This window comes from Lonchura striata, chromosome 1, assembly GCF_050655825.1.
Source record: "Lonchura striata isolate lonStrDom1 chromosome 1, ASM5065582v1, whole genome shotgun sequence".
Classification (NCBI taxonomy): domain Eukaryota; kingdom Metazoa; phylum Chordata; class Aves; order Passeriformes; family Estrildidae; genus Lonchura; species Lonchura striata.
In genome coordinates, this window is record NC_140703.1 from 17,908,381 (window position 1) to 17,926,467 (window position 18,087).

The 18,087-nt window shown below is 39.9% G+C and overlaps 1 protein-coding gene across 2 annotated transcripts in view; it reads right to left on the bottom strand.

Moving 5' to 3' along the window:
* EPHA3 (EPH receptor A3) overlaps positions 1–18,087 on the bottom strand; it is a 178,145-nt gene that overhangs the window by 9,904 nt on the left and 150,154 nt on the right. For both annotated transcript variants that reach the window (XM_021550215.3, XM_021550214.3), the window contains exons 13-15: positions 15,658–15,867; positions 8,839–8,988; positions 6,722–6,915 (exon numbers count right to left, since the gene is read on the bottom strand). In XM_021550215.3, the coding sequence (XP_021405890.1) occupies positions 6,722–6,915; positions 8,839–8,988; positions 15,658–15,867 (554 nt within the window). The remainder of the gene's footprint in view (positions 1–6,721; positions 6,916–8,838; positions 8,989–15,657; positions 15,868–18,087) is intronic.

Consider the following 18,087-nt stretch of genomic DNA (forward strand, 5'->3'; position numbering starts at 1 on the left):
TATATGAGAAATATATTAAAAGCTTAGGCATCACTGTGAATTTCTACTTCTGTCCCCTCTTTCCAGCATACCAGTGGTGGAATTGCCACCACCACTATCGAGGGCTCCACAAACACCTTGGAAATCTCATTAAACACCAAAACCTCCCCTGCCCATCAGGCCACCCGCTGACCCAGCTGAATTTCTATTTAAATTCTACAGCACCCAACCCCAACCCACAGTAAATTCCTGCCTGAATAGTGACCACTGGGAAAATCAAGTGGAAACAGGACCTGAATGAAGTCCCCAAAACCTCCTCAGTCTAACCCTCAGTCCAAACTGTGCTTAGAGACCGAGGAGTAGGACTTAATGCATTCCATTTTGTGATTTGTAGTTAAGTTTCTTTTTTCCCCCCTCCTTCTGTAAATTCACAATTTTATGTTTAGCAGGCTTCAGAGAGAGAGAGATGGAGTTTTAAGTTTACATTACTTGAATTCTTTTAGACTGAACAGTCTGGGTTTAGGGCACAGATTAGATTGTTGCTGGATTCTAAATGAAACTTAAAGTTCACACAGAATCTCGCCCTACACAACTTTTGGCCAAACTCAACCCCGTTGTTAATACCCTGATGACAGCATCCAAGGAAAACTGAAATCTCCTCCTCTCTTCCATCCTGGAAGGGAGAAGCAAACAAACAACATTACAGCAGATCAGCACTATATGTCAAGCATCTGAAGCCTTCTGACCTGAATGGCAAAAAAAAAGATTTCTCAACAAAGTATTCAGCCAATCTAAACAATAATTTAATTGCAAATATTTTTGCAAAAACAGGGCTTAAATTATGCTGCAAAAACGAGCAAGTCTGAATTTTTTATTTGCCTTGTTCACTGCTCTTTTTGAGGTTGATTTTCATAAAAATCCTACCAAGCTAGAATGCAGAGTGTTCCCACTGAATTATCAGATTTTAAATGGAAATGAACTTTATGAGGAGCAAAGTTTTAAACTCAAATTTTAAATTGGAAGTGCTACCACCAGATGTCTGAGAACGACAACAGTGAGAGCACCACAAAGAGACAACAAATCTGAACATGTTTAGCAGTGAATCCTGGCAAAAAATTTCTCACAAGTATCAGCCCTTCCAAAGACTGCTCAAGGAAATGACACAAGCCAGTGTTTCAAACAACACATCAAATTTAAGCAAATCAAGGCAGGGTTGGAAACAACTTGCTAACACGTAAAGGAATGTATGAGGAATTAATTATTCATTCCCTTTTTTCATCAGGGAAGAACAACTGACCCTGACCCCCTAAATTTTCTGGGCTATATGAAAAGAATTTCAGCTATGATTTTTCTGAAATATCCTGAATTTTCAGGTGTTTTTCTCCCCTTCCTTGTCATACAATTATTTCCTCTTATCCTAAATATATGCTTGCAGTATAGAAAAACAACAACAGCAATACCTGACACTGACTTTCATGCTACCAAAAGCAAACACAGAAGCAGGTTGGGATTTTTTGGTGACGATTCCGTGTCAGTTTTGCAATCAGTCAGAGGCCTGGCAGAAATCCAGAATTTCTAAAAGTCAAATGTTGGAATTAGAAACAAATTTCAATTTTCTTTCAAATGAGGGCTGCGGATTAACTCAGCTATTCCCATTCCACAGGTTCATGAAGAATAAATGACTAAAGTCCCCCCTCAATCACTGATGTGAACACACACAGCAGTGGGAAAGCTGTCACGTTTGAGCTGCCTCAATCCTGTGTCATAACCCTTATACCTCAAGATCACACTATATTATGAAAGTTTTGGGACACATAAATGCTTTAAATTTATTAAATTACACACTATGTTTTACATACATTTTTTTCAAATGGCCACCTAAGATTAAGATTCATATGCATATGACAGTAAGATACATTGTAAATATATATATGTATATATAAAAATGCAGAATCAGAAATTTAAGCAAGAATTTAAAAAACCCACAAATCTAAAAAAATAGCAAATGTAAATCATTGAAAAAAATTAAATTGATCAAAATAAATTTCATGAGTCCATTTCAGATTTGCAGTGTACATGAAGTACTTCCAGTTGCATGACTCAAGCTACAATTTTTTCCCCACACAAATGAAACAGCAGCTAAAGAGCCATTCCAGCCTCACCAACTTGCTTGCAGGTGGGTGAAGTGATTCTGACTCCCCAACCTAAGCTGAGAAAAGTTTCCATCTGCTTTGTATCTGTATGAAATGTTCACAAATGTGAAGTAATACACAGTGGACTGAAAAAACAATAAGCTCAAGAGGAAAAATAATGAAATTGATCAAAACTGGAAGAACGATGAACTCACTCCCACCCTAAAGATATCCAAACAACCTCAGGACTCTGTTAGAACAATGAACATCGTGTTCAGAAAACAGGAAAGAACAGCACGACATAAATCAAATAAAAATATCATGAGATTGTGCTTCAGAAAGCCACGTGTCTCGCACTGAGTTCTGTTCCTACAGTCCCTTACAGAGCTGGTTAACTCCAGGCAGCCTAAGGGACACAAAAACCCATGTGTCCAGAACCAAAGCAGGTCTTATTAGCAAGAGCTCATGGTGGCCACCTGATTAAAGAGTGAATTGAGACAGGTAAGAAAGAAATCAGCCATACCCTGTACTTTGCAAGGAATAGAAATTGAATTTGTACATGAATCTGAGATGAAACACAACACCAGGAAAGGTATTATGAAACGTTTGCTTGTGCCGAGGCTACAAAAACCTTTTGTCAGTGTAAGGTTCAAAGGCACGTAGAACAGTCTGCAAAGCCGTGATCAATAAAGATAAAAACATCCCCTTGAGTATCAAGAAATTATTAGATACCATGGAGTGGCCTGAAGGGATAGAAAACTTTAAAGGAAAGAGGGAATTGAAGGCTTTGACTCCTCTTCTGTGAGGTATTAGTGTAAAACGTGCCTGGGCTGTGGCCTGGAATCAGATGTTCAGCCAAGCACATCCTTCAGTGGAGGTCAGTTAACATCAACCAGCACCCAGAGGACAGGGATATCCTATGCACCTCCAGAAATATGTTTTTTACATAGGATACAACGGTGCTGTGACTATTTTAAACAAACATCAGCCCTAAAATCTGTAAGAAGAGGCAGGTTTTGCATCTGCACCAGACGTCGTAGGTTAAACATTTTTTTCCCTGACCAAGTATGTTCTGAACACCTACAGGCATATGGTGGGCTTCAAGCTTTAGCATTCCTCCAGTAGCACCACAGACACAGCTCGGAGTGAGCTGGGACCTCTGTAACTTAGATTAATTGTTTATTATGGGTAGGAGGAGAGGTGGTGTGGGCGTGCTGCAGCCTCCAATAACAACGGAGAGCAGCCACTTGAGCCAATGCACTCCCCAGAGCCCTTGGGGCTGAGTCCCTGAGTGTTCCCCCCTGCTCTGATCTCTGTCCCTCTCTGGGATCCCACTGTGTCCCCTTCTCCAGGAGCTGCCCTGACCCACAGCCCTTCAGTATCAGTCACACATTGCTGCACACAAGGCCCCACCCTATTTTAAGCCTCACTTCTCACTTTTCTGTCTCATTTTTCTCTGCCAGCCTGTCAAAAAGCGCTGCTGAACCTCCAGGCTCAGTCCCTAGCCACCAGCACCAGGGGCTGTTACCTGCCACCAGTGCCTCTCTGCAGGACACCACGGGGCTGTGGAGCTGGCTGCAGATTTTCAGCCATGTCTGAGGTTTGAGATTTGTCCAAGGCTTGAGATTAGTCTGCTTTGACAAGGATTTCATGGCACAGGGCTGCCCAGCACCCCTCACTCGTGTCTGTTCGTGGCTGTGTTTCTGGAGAGCCAGGCTGGCTGCAGACACTGACAGAGGAGATGGAGAGATCACGGGTCACGCATTCCCTGGGCTCCTTCACAGAGGGAATTCCCATGCTGGGACCCCACGGTGCCCTGTATGTCACCAGGCAGTGAGGGAGAGACACTGCACTGCCTGGGAATGTGCAGGGATGTGGCAGTGGAAGGGGAACTGGGAAGGAAGGGAGGAATAAAATTACCTTTGATGCTGCCTGCCTTGGAAATGTGCTTGATATCAAAGCCAAGCAGCAGCAGGAGGAGCATTTCACAGAGAGCTCACCTAAAGCAACTGTGAGAGGTTCCCTACCATGCAGGCAGCCTCCTTCCTTCCCTCCCTGCCTTCCCACGGGCTGAGAGCGTGGCACTGTGCTAAGGACATGCAGCCTCTGTGCCACAAAGCACAGGATGGAACAGGAGCAAAGAGAGCGCGAGAGAGGCAGAAGGGGACAATAAATATTCCCCTGGGGAGCTCCTGCACAGAACCCAGCAGGTGGAAACCATGCTCAGACTGAATTTGGTCTCCACTATTATGGGAATCCAGGTGTTCCCTCTGGCTGCCCTGGAAGGCCTGGGACCCTGGCAGGGGTCAGGAACCCCCTGGACAGAGCCCCCAGAGACACTGTCTCTGATCTCTGTCCATGGAAAAGAGTTTTCAATCTAACAGGATGAATTACAAGCTCTGAATGTTTGATATGAGTAATAATAAGTGTGGCACGGGTGCAAAAGTAAAATTTTAGGATTCTAGATAAGGGGTCCAAAGGGGACAAGATGGAGGAAATTGGGTGTGTCTTGTCCTTTTTCTCCTTCTTCATGCCCTCCATGTTTCACTGCAGTGTTGGCATTTTTCTGTTGGTTTAGGCTGGGGACACACTGTTCAACGTAGGTGACAGATATTGGCACATTATTGTAAATCCAGCCCAGGGAGTTTCTGGTATTTAATGTTTGTAACATCCCACTGAGGGCAGAGCCCCACACGCTGCCCTGCAGGACAGAGCTGGGCAGGGCAGCAGAACATGTTAGAGATAAACAGAATAAACAACCCTGAAACCAGCACAGACCAATTATGGCTTCTGCTTTGGCAGCGGGGCAGAGAGACAGAGACTTCCTACAATCTCGGAATCATCAATACCACAGATTCTGACACACTATCAGCTTCCATTGGCTATGAAGAGGTAACTGGAAATTATGGTTCCACACTATTTATATCTCTGCTGCAGTTTAAATCTGTAACTGGAAGGACCACAAACAAGACCACATTTTGCTTCTGTTTGGAATGAAAAACGTGCAGCCCACGTTTTCTGCAATCAGGTCTCCAAGCCCAAAAACATTATGGTTTCCAGCTCCCCTAGTCATCAGATTGCCGCAGCACATCCCTAGAAAATAATTCTTTGCGCCAATGGCTTGCCACACAGTGGTGCAAGGTGTTTGGAAGAAATGCACTTGACTGAGAAAACGGTGTTTAAACAGTTTGGTGTATTTCCCAAAAATGTGTTGAGGTTTTTTTTTGGTTTGCTTGTTGGGTTTTTTCTGTCACGTCCTAGATATAATTGCTTCTGTAAGCATGTTGGTTTCCTACGTGTTAAAGACTCACCAAGCAAAATTATTCAAACATAATTTTGTGCAAGCCATCTTCTCTCGATATATAAATTTAAAAGCAGAGCCCGTTAGTATGACTGCCTTCCTCCTCCCTTCTCTTCTTTCTTTTTCTGCCCTCTGGTATGGCAGCAGGCAGCAATTAGAGTGGGCAGCCTCTGGCTGAGGATGCAGCACAAAGCAGGGCCAGGAATGAGGAGGCAAGGTCCATGGCAGTCTCACAGCAGGCTGCAGGATCAATGCAGCTCTTCCCACTGCCTTTGCTCCATTTCCCTCAGCCTTCCCATCCAATTGCTGTGCTGGGAAGTGTGGAAGTGTGCTGCATCACAAGGAGAGGTTTGACAGGAAGGTTTTCTCTGTTCCCTTTTGAAACCTGCCTCGTGTCAGGCTCTGCTCTCTTGCCCAGTGACATGCAGAACACTCTCCAGGGTCTGAAACAACAGAGGAGCAGAGTGCTTTTCTCCCTCACTCTGCCTGCTTTGCTGACAGAGGATTTGGCACTACCATTCATGCTAAAAATACTTTTACACTCCTTCAGTAAGAGAATGACATTTTGTGCATTGTACAAACCGAGTCTCTTTAACACTACTTAACTAAAGCTCTTCTTTCACCACATCTTCATTATGCCCTTAGGTGTCAACACACTCTTCAGCTGCTCTCTCTCAATGAGATAATTCTTATCTCATCATAGTGATGATGTTCTAGAGTGTGTTGAAAACCCAGGATTAAAAATTAATGTTTTTAATGCAATTATGAACATTGCACAGGTTGAAAATTAATTCCTAGTTCACACATTGATCTAAGAGGGAGTGAAAGTGCATTTTTAGGTCTGTGAGCTGAAAGGAAAAAAAAAGATTATTCAGATGATTAAAGTTAACATGACTTGTCAGAGAAGAGCCTAAGTGTATTTGGATACAATTCAGAAAGATACTTAGGAACATGACTGGCTGTAACCTATGAAACACTAAGCACTTAAAACACCACCAAAGGGAAGAAGGAAAAGAAAAATCCCACGATGGTCAAATCTGCCAGCTGTGCTTTTCTCAAAAAAACTCTCTTCAGTCTTTCAGCAGGTTTCATACCCTTAGCATAAAAATCTTTCACAAATTGGATAAATAAGAGCAAATAACTAATAAAATAATCACAGCAATAACAAAAATAATAACACTCAATCCTTCTCTCTTCAAACAGCTACAGTTAAAAGGTGAAGAGGCAGTAAAGAGTGCAAACAAATCCTAATTACAGGAGATGAAGGAATCAAAGGGGTTCAGGAGAAATGTAAGATCTAGTATGTCACCTTGCCGCCGCATTGGTGATTATTTTCAGACTGCTGGGATTACGGATCAGCTTATCCAGGATGCTGACAATCTGCTCAAACTTGGGTCTGTTGTTTCTGTCCTTCTGCCAGCAGTCCAGCATCAGCTGATACAAGGCAGCTGGGCAGTCCATGGGAGGTGGCAAGCGGTACCCTTCATCCACAGCCTTAATCACCTGCACAAGGAGAAAAGTTTGTGCAAATTTAAAGGCACTTTATAGCAACTTGGGTTTTTATCAGCTGTAAGAATGTTAGCATGGACATTTTGTGTTTAAACAAACGTGTTTATTCGCTAATTGTCTCTCCTTTATCTGCAAAGTAAACCAGGCGGTAGATTAGGCATGCAGAAAGGGAAGTTAAGATACAGTGGGTGACTTTGAAGAAGGTGGGTGTGTGGAAAGGATCTCAGAAACTCACACTCAGTTGAAATAAATCCATAAACAAAAGCCACAGTTAGCAAGCTTAAGTATGCCAAACTTCAAAGGTCTCGGATATCTCTCCTCTGATTACCCTTAGCAACACACGCTTTCTGCATCCTCCAGTGGACACTGAACTCCAAAACAACAGCAGAAAAAACAGCCTCCCCTGCTGAAAAATCAACCTGCCCCTCACGGGCCATCCTGAACCAACAGACAAAAGGTCTTGTCAATGATGTCACAGGGCCACAATTTGTTTTTAAAACCTACCTCATGGATAATTACACACTTTCTACTAGGCAGTGCAGGCCAAATTGCTTATAATTTGCCTAGACTGATAAGTTTTTTCTAGATTTTCTGTATTTTTTCCAGCTTGACACACACAAAACCAAGATTACTTTAGAATTTATGCTGTCCAGAAGATTTTTAATCCAGCCTTTTCACTAGAATCCAACACCTCTTGATCAGGCCTACAGCATCTATTTCCCCAAGAATAAAAAACCTCAAATATTCAATGTAGGAAATTATAAAGCCATATTCTATTAATCTTTTCTCTTCATCTGGATCAATGAATTGAAAAGCAGAACAAATTATTCTGAATCAGAACAAAGACAAGAGAACAGTTATTGGTTTAAGCAGCCATAAAGGAGAGGCACATAAATAAGTTAATCCTTCCACTTCTGCTTTTAATGGGATATTATTAAAGACATTTCACGAATATATCAGTCTGCACAACAGGATACATTAATCTCCACAAAAACATTCATTACCAATTAAAATAAATGTATCGTTTTCTACAGAGACATGGGTTGCAGAGGTACCCATTTAAATGGAAGTTTTCTTATCTTTTTCCTTGTTGAACATAAAGTAGTACAGAAAAATGTTTGACTACAACTATGTTACTGACTTATTTATTTTAATTTAGAACTAGAAACAATATATATAATCTCCTTGGAAAATCTGTTTGAGTGACTGCACTCCATAAAATTTGGTCCATAAGAAACTCCCTTGGAATAAATCTAAAATTAATAAACAACAGAAAAAAACCCTCAAAATACATATAATAAAAAAATCTTCTTTGGGGAAATGTTATGCTTCTTTAAAAAATACTGGGAGAGCTCCATTAATCATTTGGATTGCAGGCTTGGACAATTTACTAATGTTACAAAGATCTAATCAGATCACTCTCCTTCTCTATTTTATCCATTGATTACTTCCAGAAGAATTTTGGTTTCATTAAACTCTTAGCAGAAATGCTTTGCTTCTCTTTTTCACAAGTGCCAAGAGCAATTTATTCTGTGCATTTGACATTTACATAAAACTTCTATAGAATATTACACAAGTGGAACCAAAGGGGATCAACAGAAATTTAGGATGGTTTTCTAACAATGAGCGAAGGAATGACCTCATTGCAGTGGAATTATTTGCATCATCTTATAGAAAACCACCAATGGGATAAATTTCTCTACTCTGCTCCTTCAGAGGTCCAAAACACTCTGCTATAAAGATGGTGGGTTTTTCAAGTTCCAATCAACTTTTACTTGAGCAGGGACATCCAGCGGTTCTGATCTCTCCACTCCTTACTGAATGTCACCATGAAAAACTCAGAGCCACCTGCTCTTGGCCTCCTTTCACAGCTTGATCCCTCATCTGAGAACACAACTCAGACAACAATTTACTCACATCCTGGTTGGACATCTCCCAGTAGGGTCTCTCCCCATAAGACATCACCTCCCAGAGGACAATCCCATAGCTCCAGGCGTCACTGGCTGACGTAAACTTCCGATAGGCAATAGCTTCTGGTGACGTCCATCGGATGGGAATCTTGCCCCCCTGGGAGCAAAACAAAACCAAAGAGTCTGTTTGACTGTCCTGCAACAAATATGATTTCGTGTGGTTGATTATTTTATCTCTGAGATTCTCAGTAATTGTGATATTGGTGTAAAAAAAAAAAAACAGTGGGGAAACGTTGCTGCCGTTTGTCATAAGAGCAAAAGAGAGTAAAATACATTTCAGTGCAGAATCTACTAATAGCTAGTAGATTTATCATAGATTTATCTATCTACAATACAGATCTAAAGTACAATACAGCATACATACTTTACAGACAGACACATGTATTAAATATATATTTGTGTGTGTGTGTGTGTAGAGTAATTTGCACAGAGTAAATGGTAAATCAAGTCTCGTCAATTTTCAGTTATGAAATGTTTGGAAACTGCCATGAAAGCCATTAAAGGTTAAAAAGCCATTAAAGGTTAAAAACCCAGTCCAAAGTTCCTGCTTATAACTCAGTTCCTTTTGCATATCACAGGAGGACTGGATTTGGCTGATTTTAAAGCATTGAAGTCAATTCCCTGCATGGCTTCACCAGGTTTTCTAGGACATTCAAGGAAAATAAGGGGCCATGAGGTTGCTTCACTTCACTAAAGCCAAGCCTCCAGCTGACACAGAAAGTCAAATTCACATGGGGTCACCTGTGCAGAGGGAAGAGTGAAAAAATATCAGCTGGGAGAGTGACTTTGGACATTTTTTACAGTCATAGGAGAAGTAAGCCATCATTAAATGCCAAACTTGAAGAGAATTGAAGCTACCAGTACAATTACCATGGTAGGTAGGGGAACATCTTTCTCTGGTCATGGCCAGTACTTGGTGCTGTAGGTCAAGTTAGTAAAATCCACACAAGGAACCTCAGGCTGAGTTCCTAAAATGTGAGAATTACACGAAAGAGGCAATTCCTGGTGATGCCAGCTTTGACAGAGTTTTTTGAGAGTCACACATGAGAAAATGAATTTTGGAAAGATAGCAGTACAAAACCTTTTCCTGAAGGCAATTCTGGAGTGAATGTGTTTTAGTAGGGAAAATTGTGAGAGTTTAAAGTTATATCCAGTTATGCATAACGTGTACAGAATATATTCTGATGATTTCACACCAGACCAGCTCTTTGCAGTTCTTCTGACACCTCCATTATACTCCAGTCACACACTCCTCACAGCCACCTCTGTGGTGAGAGAGTGATCTGACTTCCACTGAGTAACCAGCAAAAAAAAAAAAAAAAAAAAAATTTACTGCTTTGCCTACCCTCCCATAAACTGCACCTACACTGAGGGTACCTGTACAATCACCAGCTTTAGACTCACTGGCTTGATTAACAATAGAAATGCAGGCATTAGTGCTCATTAGAAACCTAAATATAGTCTAACTACACTGAAGCATCTTCATTTTCATGGCTAATATTGCATAAATTAAATTAAGTATAAACAACACAGGCAGTCCTGACTCAGACTACAATTTAGGCCTCCAAAGTGCCACTAGGTAAGTCTTAGAGGCTTGGCAAAAGTCAGGGGGGAATTATCTTGGCAAATGGTTTTCATAGGTCCCATTCTGTTTAGCAGAGCTCCCTCCCAAAAGACAAACCTTCATTTCACACACAACCATTAAAATCAGGTGAACACCAGATTCCCACATCACTTGCAGACCAGCAAATAGGACACGGAAAATAAACTGGAGTGTTTGAACCACTGTTTTATACTGAAGCCAGATGAAGAGCCTGATTTCTCTCTCTTGGAAATTTAATCTATTGGATGATGTTCTTTAGTCACAAAAAGTACATTGAATTTTCTATGCGTTATAACTTTATTCCCAATTCCCAATGCTGCCCCAGAACAGTACCAAGAACATAAAAATGACTTTGTTTTTCTTATACTCAATTAATAAGCTCCCTTTACAAGCATCCAGGGCCCTCAGCAAGTCCAAGGCCAGCCAAGAAACAAGGAAAGTTCTCCTGTAGCCTCATGTTTTCACAAGAAATCCACTTACAGTTTTAGATGTGAGGCTGATAAAGAAATCAATCTCTCTGTTTTCTATGCTAGAAGTGAGCCCTGGTTTTCAATAAGGAACATGAATCCTGGGGGAAAGCCACATCCTAAATTTACATCAACAAAGACCCCACCACCATGAAGAGACTCAGACATCTCCCACTAGACCATGACAGGAATTTCATTTTGGATAGAAAGTCTCTATAATCTTACCTAAAAAGTCATTTGTGCAATTGAAGAAACACATTTCCAAAAAAAAACCCAAAAAAAACCCCAAAAAACAACAACAACAACAAAAAAAACAAACAAACAAAAAAAAAAAAACCAAAAAAAAAACCAAAAAACAACCCCCAAAAAAATAGAAAGAAGAAAAGACAATTATTAGTCCACTCACATTTTGGGACTGCTTAATTGCAGAAAGATTAGAAACTCAATGAAACTATTTCTGGCTTTGCTTTACTGAAAAAGGAAGGTGCAACAACCCCAAATCCTTATTACAATGAGTGTGAGTCAGTGGCTTTCGAATTCTCTTTGGTAAGTCTCAGCTGTGACCCTATACAAACCTGCAGATACACACAGAATTTCCATAAGTAACTCAAAAATATTAAGTAACATGTAGTTAAAAAAAGAAATCAGCTGCCACTGAACAGAGTCTAAAAGTGTAATTTTGCTCTTCTGCTCCCCAATTTGCCATAAAAATGTCATAATTATTTTAAAAAAGTGATTTTGCTGACTCTTTTCTGGAATAGTTTAAGAACAAGAATATATTTACTAATATATTTACAAGAGCAATATATTTACTGATTATTTTCTGATGATAAATACAGTTTTTATATGTTTTTATGATGGCTTCCCTTTATGATGGCATGCTCATCAGAAAGCCAAGTTCCCCGGACTTGAGTAGAAAGATGGCTTTGGTGTTAGAAATGGTAGGAGCCCAAAATCCCAGGCACTCTGGGTCAGAGAACCTCTCTCAGGTTTGGCAATCAGTGAGCCAGTAGTAACCAGAAGTTTTATCTGCTATTAGCTGCTATTCCTGCAGTATCTATCTCCCCAACATCATTCATCTCAAGTCAATGAAGCCCTCAATTTATTTTGAGCACGTCTGGCACTCCAGCACAAGGCAGCTGTTTCCAGGACTTCAGAACCCATTCCAATATTCTGATTTATAATCTGTTACAGGGTGACAGCCACAGGCACCTAAGCCACAGGCCTGGGGAGGAGTGAATCAAGAAAAATGGATTCTAACTGAATTACCAGAAGGAGTTTGCAGGAAATGCTGAAAGTAAAAGCCTGACATTCATTCATTATAGCAGGACTTAGGAGAAGCCAGGAAGTATCTTAATTGTACAGAACAAGAGAGATTCATGTGAGTGAGATGAGCCAATTTTACCTTTTTACACACCTGACATTATTATACTTGTCAGTCCCTTACTAATGAATATTTTATATTAAAATCATCTCCTCCTTGAGTAGTCAGTGATGACAGAGCACTGCTCCTCTCCTCTGTGCTTTGGGGCAAGAGAATTTATGGGGTTTTGGTTCCTTTTTCACCACACCCTTCACTACATTCAGACTGTATCACTGTGATTTTGCATATATAGGGAAAATACAACTGACTTCCGTCCAGCACAGGCTGCATTTACATTAAAATGCCATGAATACTGGTGATGTATCTATGTGCTTAAATAGTCAAAGTTCACCTACTGATTACCCAAATATTGTCTTTGAGAGACATAATTACAGTCCCTCCACAACTGTGATTGCTTAAATTCACTTCCACTTCATACTGTGTCATTAGTCCACCCACTTGTCATACAGACATCTGAAAAATAATAAGTTAAAACTGGATCCATTTGAAAATAACAATTTTAATACAATCTCAGTGTTTCAATTAAAAGTGGATAGATATGGAGAATGTAGATAATTACAGAACATCCCCTCAGGCACAAAGACTCTGTGAAAAAATGAAAAAAATCCAGTCAGTCAGCCTGATCCACCTGCTGGCTTCTGCTTCTGTAAGCAGGCAGACCCCAGGCTGCCAAAGGTCTTTTGTGGTATCAAGGCAGTGACAATAATTCAGGAGGTAAAAAAATGACCCTGTCAGGTAGGAAAGTTCCTTACAACTCCTGATTCTCTGTAACCCACATGTGCACTTGTGATCTTTGCATTGTCCTTCAGGCTTCTGGTACAATAGCATGAATATCACAGATTATGCATTGATATATAAAGGAATACATAAATTATTGATGTATAAAAGGATACATGCTCATAGCCTTTATGCAAAGCTTCATACATGGCTTCTGAGAGCAGCACAACATAAAATTTCACCCAGGCACTGGTGAGTCTTGAAAGCCTGGCTGGGCTTCTTGGGGGTAGATCAATCCTGACTTGCAATTGTGAATTAAAGCAGTGGAATCATTCTCAGGCTTCAGCATTTGCAGGTGGAAAATAGGGGTAGATAAGGAGCCTAAATAGATAAAGCATCCATCTTTGCAGATAACTCTATAAATCTCCTAGTACCACTGATACTAAATGGACAACTGGGAGGAGGAAGACCTGGAGGACAGGAGGACATCAATACAATACTTACTCTATACTGTTTGAAATTTGAGTTACAATTTAGATTTTTTTTTCTTGCTTTTTTGAATATCATGTTGTCACCCTTTAGTTTTAAAAAACATGAAACAGTTTGGGATGGTGCCATTATTAGGCATGAAACAGTTTTAAATGATGCCATTATTTTTAAAAAGTGGCAGTATTTTTGTCCTATAATTAGTGGTTGCAAAATATGCTAAGCCTAGGAAATGGTCCTGTGTTTTGTGAAATACCCAAGCAGCAGGAACATGAACTGTTCATCTCTCTACCAGTGCAATGAAGCTCTGTTTCACATCTGTGGTCCCCATTTTTTTCAGCTAGGGATCAAACATCCCACCTGGAAACACTCCCCTGACATCTACATAAGACTCACTTGAAAGGGAAATGTGAGCAAAAAAAAAATTACTATCAAATAGCCTTGTTCTTCCCTCAGAGCCAACATGTGGCACAGGTATATTCACAGCAACAACTCTTGAAAAAAAATTAGATTTGTCCTAAGTTGCATTGGAAGGTTTGAATTGTCCGAGCATCTTCCTGCAGCAGTTTGCACACACACCAATAATGCCAGATGGAGTTTACTGAACACAGATGATTACACTTTACAAAATAGTTTCTTTTCATTTGTTTCTTTTCATTTCACTACCTAATTGCAAATAGGCAGGTAGACTCAGAAAATAGGTGGCAGGGAGAGGAGGAGGAAATTCAGATGCAACACTGCCTGAAATCACTGACACCCTGTGCACCCTGACTTGTCCAAACCACCCACAGACATGTCACTGATGTGACAGCTTTATCCAGTGCTTCATTTTCAGCCTGATTTTAAGAGAGAAAACAGGTATCTGACACAGCAATGAACCTCTGGCTGGATCACAGACCAATTTCTGTTGAGGAGCTCTTGCATTCCAGGAATATTTATTTATTTATGCTGTATCACTACTGAGAATAACACTGCTTTCTCCTGCTAATGCCTCTTTATATCAACCATGCCAGATCTCTGCAGACAGTTTTCTAAAGTGGTATATATTGCATATTTCTAACTCCATGACAAAGTTTATCAGAGAGCAAAGAAAACACTGAAAGGTCAAATAAAGAACAGAGTCTTTATGTCTTCTTATATGAAGGTATGATTGATAAATACATATCTATTAGAGTATGTGTATACAATGTGTAATAAATCTGTCATTTCTTTACTCATTTCTCACATGTTATTTTATTTCAATCATGAAGAAGGCAGCATATAAACTACTAAAATTATTGATTGCTTCTGTCAGTGTTCAGGAATGAAGGAAACCTTACAAAACCCATATTAAGGTTATGCTGATACATTATAATCTGTTTTGTACAGTGAAGATGAGGTGATTATTGTGAGCAATGCAAATTACACTTGACTAAGACACAGGACACTAATGTCACTTTTTGCAAAGCAAACAAAATACACTTTAAATAGCATTAAAATGAGCAACCAGATATCCAAGTGTAATACACATATATACATAAAGCTAAAGGCTTCCACAAAAACATGGAAATGTTACTCAGGGTGATAATCAGATATGCATTTTTTTGTTTTACTCAAGTTTTCACTCAGGTAGAGGTACAAGAGCAGGTATAATGACACACCCTTGAAGAACAGTGATTGCAGCATGCTCCAGTCAGACATATGCCTTATCATGCTAGAAAACACAAAAATTCGATGGGTAGGATTTTTTTTTTTTACTTTGTGGGAGTAAAAAATCAGCAGTGTAACTAAAACTTCTCAAAGCACACATGAAGGCTTAAATTATTGTGTGCCAAAAGAACTCAGGCTTTAATTGTAATATTCACTCCTTTACACATCCAGGAGAAAGAAACGGAGCCAAGAATTTTGCATAGTCTAAGGAAAGTATTCTACCAACAGAAACCATACTTTTTGAATGTACAATTTCTATTTTCTCCATGAATTTAAAAATAACTGCGATGAGCTTCTGGTTTATTGAACATCTCTGGGCATACAGGACTGAGTGACCTCAGATTTCAGATTTCCATCAGATTTCAGTCTTTGCCACAACCAACAAGGATTTTAAAAATGTAAAGGAACACAGGAACTCACCCTTGTGGTGTAAGCAGCTTCTGGGTCATCCTCCAGTACACGAGAGAGACCAAAATCTGAGACTTTGCACACCAGGTTGCTGTTGATGAGGATGTTACGAGCAGCTAAATCCCGGTGCACGTAACCCATGTCCGACAGGTACTTCATGCCAGAGGCGATCCCTCGGAGCATGCCCACCAGCTGGATGACTGTGAACTGGGCATCATGCTTCTGGAAAACATTGGAAATATCATCTCAGGGATTGCTCATGTTCCTTCTTGCACAGATTTTTTCATATATACCCTGGAAGCTCCTCAAATGAAGAGCTGGTGAGTCAGGAGTTGTGATTGAAATGCCACGTGTGGAACCACGTTGATCTCCCAGTCAGCTGAGGGAAGGGGACAGATTTGCAATTCAGATAAAAATGCATTTTTCCCCTTCTTGCTGTCATCAGAGTTTTAATTTCCTAGATGGAACACGTGTGAAAGCAGCACATAAATCTAAGTTGTGTGTGCTCCTGAGACTGGAGTGTCAGAACATTACAGAAACAGATGTCCAACTTCCCTGCAAGGCTGCAGGATTTTTCAGTGAAAATCCAAGCCTTCCCCAATGGCCTAATGAAAGTTTTCTATTACACAAGAAATCTATTTAACAAAAGCAAATGCTGATCTGAGTCAGCGGCTTTCAAATTCTGTTAGTTTTAAACTCATTTCTTAAAATTTTCTTCAACTTCAGGAGCACAAAAAATACTGGAACACATTATGACTTAGCCTAGAAACCATTAATTGTATATATTTCTAATCATCTACTTCTGTGCATAATTTAAATCTCCCAACTCTTACTAATCCTGTTTGGTAACATCTACTTTTGATATTGATATATGGATATATAGACAATAGGACAGCATTTGTTGTAGTGCAGCTCTCAGATGAATTCCCCAGTGCTGTATATGTATCCTCATGGGCAGCTCTCCAACTCCTCATGCTTCTGCTTCTGGAATTTTATTAAACACAAGGGAGCTGGCTATGTCACACGAGGTGATCTGACAAGAATCAGTCTGCCAGACTGATTGCATCCATTTTTCATTTTTGGTTAGAGTACTTGGGGGTGATATTTGCACTGGAAACATTAGACAAATATATGAAAGAGGGGATGCTTAAAGAGTCTCTCAGAAGTCCCCTTCATGAAGAAATTAATATTTTAAAATATTATTAGCAATTGTCTGTTCCTTTTTTTATCAGAATCAACACAAGAGAATTTTATATAAACTCTGGAAAAGATTTAACTAAAAAACCAGAAGGTTTCTAACCATGAACAGAATCAGATGCTCAGAAAGCCTTTCAATGGCAATGAGGAAAGAAACTAAATAGTTCCAAAAGGCATTTATAAAAAGGTTATAGGGCCTGAGTTGCCTGTGATATTAATGACTCACAAGGTTCTTATCTATGTTTCCACATAACAGTAGTAAAAAAAAAAATCACAGTAAAATGAAAGAACAAGCTGAACAACTGTTCTGTGCAGGCAGAAATTACTCTCCTTTCCTCAGGGCTCTCTTCGAGGATTTCAGGTCTAAACAAAATATATATAGTTCAGTACAGAGATATTTCCTTCAGCTACACTGACACATTATTTATATGCATTTTACATGCTCCAGTGGACACCATAACATATATAGTACATAGAGAAACTAAGGTTGACAATCTATCCCCTTTTGGGGTTAAATGTCTAGTTCAATGTTATGAATTTGGGGGATAATGTCATTCAACCGTGGCAGAACCAAAGCAGTCTCCCAGCCAAGCTGAGTTTGCTCTAACAAATTAAAATTAAACCAGTGTTTCCCCTCAGATGGGATTTCACTTCTCCTGCACTCCTTGTTTTGCCACAAGTAAATCTTGGTGACACAGGGAGCATTTGAATTTTTTTAGGCTCACTACCAACTTTGACAGAAAACAAAGATAAATCAGCCGCAGCATTAGTGTGTCTAAGGCTAGAAAAAGAAAACAGGCCACTAAACTTTGCTAGCTAAACATTTTTAACATTCTCAGGTATGGGGCTATTCTCTTAACTTTTCATTACTGATAAAATTTCCACAAATCCATTCATTTTGAAAATCTCTTGCTTAGACATAAAGACTGCCAACCAATAAGCATAACTGCACTACAGTCATAATTCAGCCTCCAGAAAAACAGTTCTTATTTTTTGTGTGCCAGAATGTTGCTTTGCTTTGTTCATTTTTAATAGAAGTGAAAAGCTAATGCAACCAAAATTGTCTTAATTTTGGAATGATGCTTACTGCAAATGGACAAGCAGATCCCTAAGTGTCTTTCTGAGCACATCATGATACAAAGCCAAATGAAAATAAAGAAATAGCAAGAAACAAGAGCTGCTGATGAATCAGTGCAGGGTGGCAGTAGACCCCTAACAAGTCCAGAACAAGAGCCACTTCTGCCC